The 9,151-nt window shown below is 45.4% G+C and overlaps 1 protein-coding gene across 2 annotated transcripts in view; it reads left to right on the top strand.

Annotated features, from left to right (window-relative positions):
* CTNND2 (catenin (cadherin-associated protein), delta 2) overlaps positions 1-9,151 on the top strand; it is a 1,564,764-nt gene that overhangs the window by 1,533,278 nt on the left and 22,335 nt on the right. For both annotated transcript variants that reach the window (XM_006893173.1, XM_006893172.1), the window contains one exon: positions 6,803-6,934. In XM_006893173.1, the coding sequence (XP_006893235.1) occupies positions 6,803-6,934 (132 nt within the window). The remainder of the gene's footprint in view (positions 1-6,802; positions 6,935-9,151) is intronic.

Genomic DNA, 9,151 nt, shown 5'->3' with positions numbered 1-9,151 from the left:
AGGTCTTTGGAGAGGGGCATCATGCTAGGTAGAGTAGAGGGACAGCGCAGGAGGGGAAGACCCTCTATGAGGTGGATTGATTCAATGACTGGGGTAATCGGGATGGGTGTGTCAGAGGCAATGTGATTGGCACAGGATAGAGCATGGCTTAGGGCTGTTGTACATAGGGTCGCTATGAGTCGCAAATGACTCGACGGCACATAACAACAACAACAAAAAAGATAAAGCACATGGAGCTGGCAAAGCACAAGGAGGCTGTCTCTTTAAAGATTCTCATTACAGGGACACACGTTACAATGTTCTGTGTTTGGTTCCAAACTGCTGCCCCCAAGCAGCTGTAACACTAATGTGAGTTACACAAATTTGTTTGTTTCTCAGTGCAGATCAGTGTTATATTCACACGCCACTGGAGTATACTAAAGGATCCCAAGTGACACAGTTTCTAGCCAGAAGGTTGGCGGTTCTAATCCACCATCCGGCCACTCTTTGAAAGGGAGGAAAATAGTCAGTGTTCTCCTATAAAGATCCACAGCCTTGGAGACGGTATAGTGGGCTTTCAGAGCCGTCATTCCCTTGGAAGCAGGAGGCTTTGGGGGAACAGGACAGGGCAGGTTCACGTCTGCTGTTCTGAGTCTCTGCAAGCTGTAGTTGACTCAACAGCACCTAATAACAACAACAGCAACAAAAATGTACTGTAGCAGCATGAACACATGCTGTTGGGGAAAGGACACTGTTAGACGTGGTAGGGGTGGGGTCACAGACCTTCAGTTTAGGGGTAGCAGGGGGAAGAAAATCACAAAACCCCAAAACCCCATGATATCTAAAGGGCAGTCAAATGACTCAAAATGAGGCACTGTGGGGCCAGAACTACAGAGAATGATGTTACTAAGATAAAGTGATGATAGGGCTGGAAGAGAAGGAAACACACTGTCAGAAACAGTGGCCATTGTGGTCACCCACTTACTCAGGTAGAGTATCACCTTGGTGTTTCCTGGGCCGGGCACATTGACCTCACCTCACACACCTAGTGCAAGGGATCTTATTCTTCCCAGAACATACTCTAATTAACTGGAGACACAGTAAGACTGGGTAGGAGGCCTCTGGAGATAATTACACACTCGGAGAAGTTTAATAAACGCCACCATCTGTGCAATATTACATTCTAATTATCCAAGCTTTTTCCAGGAGACTCCAAAATACCATCGTTTTGTGATTGTCTCATGCAAAGCTAGCCTGTATTTGAGAAGACTTGGGAGCAGAAGAGCAGGGGCAGAAGGACATTTCTTGGGAGAAGCAGAAGAGAGAGGAGGGAACAGAGGATGGGGGAGGCGAAGACGCATGCATCTTGTGACTTTGTGGAACCTGAAGGTCTGGAACCTCAGCAGAGCTAAGCTGAGGTCTTGTGAATGAGTCAAATGTTCTTATATGTTCTTATTATTGTTAGGTTCCATCAAGTTGACCACAGCTCGTTGTTACCCATGAGCAACAGATCAGAAACTTGTCAGTTCTGTCCTATTAGCACAACCTCAGTCATGCTGGAGCCCATTGTGCAATCATGTCTAACCATCTCCTTGAGGGTCTTCCTCTCTTTTTCTGGCCCTTGATCTCTCCCAGCCAGTTCTCAAAAAAGACATCATGCAGTTCTTGCATAGGGAGGGACCTCCTTTAAACACTGGAACTCCAGCTCTTCATGAGATGAGTAGCTGCCTCTCATGTCCTCCCAGGTCGCCCAGTCTCCCTCTTCACTGCCCTCTTGGAGCACAGAGATGGCTCACATCTTCCATCTCCCTGCCCTCTCCTCCCTGGCCAGTGGTGCTCATCCATAAAGCAAACCGTTGACCTCTTCTTCTCTAACCCAGGGAGTCAAAACACTAGGGGAAGCCATTGCAATTTCACATTTCTCCACAAGTATCACTAGCCCCAAAGTGTCAGAGCTGACATAGTTCTGGATTAACATAGTTCATGGGTTTTCACCTCAGAAGTTACATCAGTGGTTTACAAAGTACTTCAGATAATTCATTTTATTGGGTAGTAATGTAATTGGAATTCCCATTGTAATTGGAAATCACAAGAGCTTAGCAGTGAGAGTGGATGCTGTTGGATCACTTTGAGAAGTGGATTGAAGTGCTTTATAGGAATTGAGAAAGGCGAGGAACAAGAACTGTTGGCTCCCAAACAAAGCTTAAAACTGATTTATTTGGGGGAGATCCCCTGCTAAGAATTTGCATTTCCCCCCTCTAGATACGCGGAGTTAGAAGCTACAGTTTAACAAGATCCCAGGGTGATTGTATATATCCATAAGCTCTATAAGAAGCTACACTTTAACAAGAAGGCAAATTTTAACAAGATCTATAAGAAGCTACATTTTAACAAGATCCCCAGGTGACACATGTGTATACATAAGATCTTTAAGGATCACCTGGGGATCCTGTTAAACTGCAGCTTCTGATTTATCATATCTGGGGTGGAAATAAGGAGCCATGGCTGCTGTGGTGAACGCATCCAACTGCTACCAGTAAGGTCTGGGCTTCCAACCCACCAGTCACTCCCTGGGAAACAGATAAGGCAGACTGGTCCTGTGATCCTGGAAACCCATCGTTGCAGTTCTATTCTGTTCTGTAGAGTTACTGTGTGTCAGAATAGACTGGATGACAGTGGACTTGGGGGTGGAAATGCAAACTGGAATGAAGTGGCTGGAAGCCCTGCCCTCAGAGCACTCAGCTGTGACTTGGGGCTCACTCACTGTGCTCTGCGTCCTGTATGAGTTTATGTGCTTACGCTGCTGAGAGTCGCAGTTCAGAAACACGCATGATTGATGCGCTGGTTCCTGGATGTCTGTTGTTGCTGGGAGCCAGAGCTGGTCATGATTCTTAGTGACACGATGGGATGTGGGACTAGCCCGTAGGAGTAGAGGTGCTTCTGAGTTCAAACCACGGTCTTTTTTTTTTTAGCAACTGCCCACTTAATCACTGCGCCACTCAGACTCCTTCCAGCATACACATTTGCATCTAGAAGATGCTGAGTTTACCCACATGAATCAGATGCTATAGAATGTAAAAGGGCTCTTCAGGGAGCATGGTCGCCCAGAGGACTGGAACTGTGGGGTTCTCAGAAAGGGTAAAAGCTAAGCTGAAGAGCAAACTGAGATCTGACCAGGGCAGAGCTTGGGTACAGGAAAGGAATATGGGTGTTACCTCAAAACCAGAGTGTCCTGGGGTTGTCGAGTGCCATGGAGTTGATTACAACACATAATGTGACAGGGCTTTCTAAATGGTCATCTTTATGGGAGTAAAATGCCAGACTGTTTCTCCCACAGAGCACCTGTATACATTCAGACCACCAACCTTCCATTTAGCACCCCGTCTCCTAACCACTACACCTCCATGGCTCCTTCTGGGATTCCTGTTGTTATTGTTCTGTACCATTGAGTAAGAACCGACTCATAGCTGATGCTCTGGTGGGTTTTCAGAGGCAGTTAATCACACAGGAGGAGATTGCCCATCCTTCTCCTGCAAAGCAGCTGGTGGATTCAAACCATGTGCCTTTGAGACTGTAATGCGGTTTCTTATCCAGTCTCTGCTGGTACAGTGAGTTACATCTGAGGTTGATGATGGAAGTTGGTGATTCAAATCCATCATCTACTCCTCAGGAGAAAAATGAACAGTCTTCTCCCATTAAGGTATATTGTTGTTAGGTGCCATCGAGTTGAGTACGACGCATAGAGACCCTGTGAACAGCCATCCTGAAACCTGTCCTATGCTGTGCCGTGCTCATTTTCTCTGAGACACTAAAACCCATTGCTGAAGTTGCAGGATCAATCCATCTTGTCAGGGGTTTTGAAATTTAGAAACTCAGAGGAGCATCACTGTACTTAAAATCTCTGGCAGTAGGTTTAGATCTGTAGTTTTGTATTTATAAAATGCAGAATCTTAGATCCTTCAGTAGAAAATTCTGATTCAAAGGCCAGACTGTGGGGTCCAGGTAGGAACAGCCCAACACACTAGGAAGGCCTGTGGTAGAGCTCCAGAATCCAGGGGGAGGCTCTGGGCCAGATGAATGCTGGGCCTGAGCACAGATTGAGTGGATGTGATTGACTAAGCTCTGAACTCGACCAGCTTCAGTTGTTGTTAGGTGTCATTAAGTGAAGTATGACTCATCATGACCCTATGACCAACAGATTGAAACCCTGTCCTACCCTGTGCTTTTCCTGTCATCCCTGGCACACTTGAGTCCATTGCTGCAGTCACCATGTTAGTCCGTCTGGTTGAGGGTTTTCCTCTGTTTGAACTGACAGAGCTTGATGTCCTGTTCCAAAGAAGAGCCTCTCAAGGAGCCAGCCTCACTGCCTGCCCACACCTTTCCTTATATGCTCAGCTCTGTGTTTTTCCAGCCCATGTCTGCCTGGAAACAGAGTATATTAGATAGACAAGAGTCAAGGGAGAGAGAAAAAGAAGAAGCAGTTGGTCCCAAGTAACAGGCCTTGAGTAAGTGTCCTTGAGAGGGACGCCTAGTGGTCCCTCACAGAGAAGGTTAGAATGGCATGCAGGCAGGGAAAGGCAGTTTCATTTTATTGGGGCTTTTAAGGCAATTTAGAGGGGATGGTAGTTTGGTCAGAAATTTGGGGGCAGGGGTCCTGTCAATATGTGACCAGGCTCAGGGCCATCTCAGGATCTGGCCATCTAGTCACCTAATCAGGACATTGTCAGGCTTTCTCAAGGAATGGTCAGGCCTGAGCGAGCTGTGACATTCGTCCTCCATGGTATTTAGTTGCTATCCTATCGATTTGACCAGTTTAAGCTCCTCAAGAGAAAAATGGTGAGTCCCCTCCAGTGCAACTTCCAGCCTCAGAGACCCACCAGAGGGTCAGCTCTGAGTCGATCCTGACTCGATGGCAGTGAGTTGAATCGAACATCTCCTCGTGTGTTTCTCGGTCTCCAGATCCAGCTTCCCCTTTTTTTCTGTCCCCAGTTTGTTAAAGGGTCTTACAATTTCCTAGATAAGTCTTCCAATTACAACGCATCATCTCAGGAGTGAGAGTCCTGAGAGATGGCTGGGCTCATTCACTGAGTCTGACCACTAGCAAGTAGCGACTGGCTTCAGTGGCCTCCCCAGGAGTTAGAGCTCAGAGGTCCTACGAGGAAGTGGAGCTTTCTTCCACTCTGCCCTGAGCCCACCTCCAGCTGGCTGAGGGAGAAGGTCACAGTGGAATTGGTTTTCTGACCTCCAGCGATCACCCTCCATGGGACTTGCTTCCTTGGAGAGTTTCTGGATGACATCATGTCTAAGTAAAACTGCATTTGTTTCATTAGACTCATTCAACTCACTCATTACCATCAAGGCAGAACCAACTGATAGATGATCCTCCAGCAGATTTTCAGAGGCTGTAAATTGCCAGGATTTCTAAATATGTGTGATGTCTCCTTTAATTCAAAGTGAAGTTAAGAGAGGGTAGCAGGAGGGTAAGGGAAATGATTGGCAAGAGAAGAGAAAGAGGACAAAGAGAAACCATCACTGGTCTCCTTCTTACAGCTGCCCCACATGCCATGGGCCACTTGTAGTCTCATTGGAATGTAACTCTTTAAAAGATAGGGAGGGGGTCAGCTAAAGGGAAAGAGGAGTAAAAATCACTAGAATATAAGAGGTTTGTGAGAAGAGGGGCTTGAAGTAATGGGAGAGGTTCAATAGGGCCTTGAAAAGATAGGGTGAAAATAGACATAGAGTAATGGTAATTAATTATATAAACTACAACAGTGTGTAAAACACAAAGTACTTATAGGAAATACAATGTATTTGAAAGATTACATACAAACCAGTAAGTGGGGCCAGAGTCTAAATGTTAATAAAGACAACTCTTTTAAAGTCAATAAATGTTTATTGTTGAATTAGAAATCAGGAAAATGAAGAAGCTTTTAATAAGGATTTTGGAGAACTCATCTTTGAGTGGAGTTTCTGAGGGATACCACACATGTAACTTATAGCATGCCCTAAAAAATAATAAAGACAACTTCAAAAATAAATCTAAGGGAGCTCTGGTGGCCTAGTGGCAAGAAGCTTTACTGCAGTCCCAGAGATAGGTGGTTCGAATCCACCAGATGCTCTGCTGGAGGAGGGGCAATCTCCTCCAGTCAGAGTCAATTTGACAGCATACACACACAAAAGAATAAAATTTTTAAAAATCTAGCAATACTAAAGCACTTGGCATAGAGGAGCTTTTTTATAACAACAGACATTCCTCTATAATAAAGAACTTATACTGGTGTTTTGTTGTTTTAAAGAAACCCATGATTTCAAACTTTGAAATTCATAGGCATTAGTGATTTCACCCTGATAGCAGAGATAGTGGGCAGATGGGGGTTAAAGGAGTAATAAAGATTCAAGAAGGATTTGAAAAGATGGGTAATAATAGGCCTAGGTCAATAGTAATTATATAAAATACAATGGTTTTTGAATGAGTACATGAAACACGTTGTAAATAAAAGATTGTATAAAATACAGTGTATATGAGTGAAACACAATGTAAATGAAATATTGCATACAACCAATAAAAATATTGTGGGTGGAAGAGCCCTAGGATGTGTCCCTTAATGACCTGCCTCCGACCCAAATCGCCCTTAACTCTAAAGCACCAAATGTCACTGGATGAGGGGTCAAGATGAGAACACGTGCCAGGTCTACAGAACAGCCTAGGAGCTGCATCTGCAGCGGTGACATCTGTGGCTTTGCACCAGGGCTGGGTTTTGGGGAGATGATCAAGCTCTGTGCACTGACAAATGGAAACTGTCTCCTTGCTTTCTCTATCCAGCAAGTGCCCCCGCCTCCCCTCGGGAAATGATCAGCCTCAAAGAAAGGAAAACAGACTACGAGTCTACTGGCAGCAACGCCACTTACCACGGATCTAAAGGAGAACACACTTCCCGGAAAGACACCATGACAGGTGAGCTGGGCTCCTCAGGGGGCACTGATCAGGCCGGTGCACCCACCGGGCTGGGACGGGAGGGGTCAGAGCTGACCTTTGCAACAGGACAAGGCAGGCAGGCAGTCTGTGAGGCACCTGAGGGTGTGAGGTAGAGAGGGTGGCCAGGAATAGGGAAGGAGGTGAAAAACCCAGTCTAAAAACTGGGAATTTTATAATAGAGATGTAATACATATTTCTCTCCTCCTCTTTCTTTACCTTTCTGCTTGTCCATCAGATGTGAGCAGGGAGTCACTGTTAATATAGCCCAGGGTGGAGGGAATTCCAAGAAGGTGGAAAAAGCATAGCCAGGCTCTGTTCATTAAGAGGAAAGGGAAGGAAAATGAAGAAGGAGGATGTAAGAGAAATCTACTGGAATAGGTTGAGACAGTTCTTCCTCTTGTACTGATACAACCTCTTTCCCTAGAAGAGTCCCAAGAAGTTTCATTAGGGCCAAGGAGCATCTTTTCCCTAAAAAGCCATTGATTTTCTCTACCCTTCACCCATCCCTCTATCCTCACCTCAGTCACACTCATTGAATCTCTTTTTCCATCACTTTGGTCTCCATGGAGACACTTGCTCCTATCTTCCAGCTACACATCCCTGCCCACCTTGTCTAGTAACCCATCTTGACCTTGACTCACTTTATACTTCCAGGCTGTCCATTTCTCTTGTTCAGCCCCTCCTTCAAGAACTTGAATTTGAAGATACTTCTGCAGGGGGGTTATGTTTAGCAAGCAGTGTTGTCAGGGCCATCAAGGCCCCTAATGGAAGATCCCACTTCCTCAACAGTCCATAGGGAGTTGCATGCTAACACGAAGCTCACGCCTTTCTAGCAGTTTGAGTCCATCAGCCATTCCTTGGGAGAAGGATGGCTGTCTCTTTCTGTGTGATTTACAACCCTGAAACCCCAGTTACGTTTCAGTTCTAGGATGGTATGGAGTTTTCCATGAGGTTCTTAGCTATGTGGACATGGAGAATGGCTTCCTTTTGGTAAAAGAATGTGCAGAAATGGGGCCACATGGCCAGATGAGGCTAAAGCAGTCCTGGGGTACAGAGTCCCACCCTACACAGACAATGAGGGGCCCTCTTATCAGAAGCCTCTGAAAAGCATGAGGAACATCTTAGCTGCCATTATGGAGTTGTAGCCCTGCAGGGGAACCAACTAGACAAATTGGGTGATTTATTAAGAGCTTTTCCAGAGACTGGAAATCAGCGATACATTTTTCTGATGGTAAATGTATTTACCCCCGAGACCGTGCTTAACTGTACCCAGCTGAATAAAGCAACACCTCATGAATAGAAGCGTCTGATCCCCACCCCCAGGTTGGGACACACCTCCAGTACTGCTCCTCCAGGCAGCATCTCACTCTGACTCCCCGGAAGATTCTGAAGTAGAGCCCTCGCCACGCTCACTCTACGGGCTGTAGCTTTGCATTTTCATTCCCAGTGTTTTTCCCTGAAGTGTAGTCTCAGTCATAGACGACCATGGACTAAGTTATGAGTTTAAAAGCTGAGTCCCCACAGCTGAGATAGTTGGTGGAGACTCTAATTTGTACTGATTACTTCAAAGCAGGAGTGACACAGAGGGCACCTGACCCATTAATTTTGCAATTAGTGTTGCCCCATACAGCCACACCACCACTCATCTGGGACAAGGAGTGGAAACTGTGATTACACGAATGGTGAGAATGGCTGCATTCTTATAATTCAAATTTAGTTTTTCTTCTTCATTCTCTTGCTCAGTAGAATCATTTTAAAAACATTTAAATGTGGGTATGTTTACACTGAAATTGCCCCAGTGGTGCAAGATTATGCTCTGTACACAAAATTAAAAACAAAACAGAACAAAACCCTAATACAGTTCTGGTTTCCAGTCTTGCTAGAGAGTAGCATGGATCTTGACAACATCAGCATTGAGATGTATGTCATTTTCCAAATGTATTTGGTGGCTTAAACAGCTTTGTTCTAACTTATTTAACAATGCACTTCAGAACTACATCAACCATGTAGAAAGCCTGGGAGAACATTGGCATCTTTATGGAATAATATGTGTAACAAGCTTCATTTTGCTAATAAGCTTCTGTAAATGTTTTCACAAGGTGTTGGTGTTGGTGATAGAGGTGGTGGTGGTGGAGGTTATGGTGGAGGTGGTGGTGATGGAGGTGGTATTGAAGGAGGTGGTGGTGATGGTGAAGG

Source organism: Elephantulus edwardii, unplaced genomic scaffold (assembly GCF_000299155.1).
Source record: "Elephantulus edwardii isolate Elephantulus edwardi_28Jun2011 unplaced genomic scaffold, EleEdw1.0 scaffold00125, whole genome shotgun sequence".
Classification (NCBI taxonomy): domain Eukaryota; kingdom Metazoa; phylum Chordata; class Mammalia; order Macroscelidea; family Macroscelididae; genus Elephantulus; species Elephantulus edwardii.
This window is presented reverse-complemented; position numbering and strand designations above follow the sequence as displayed.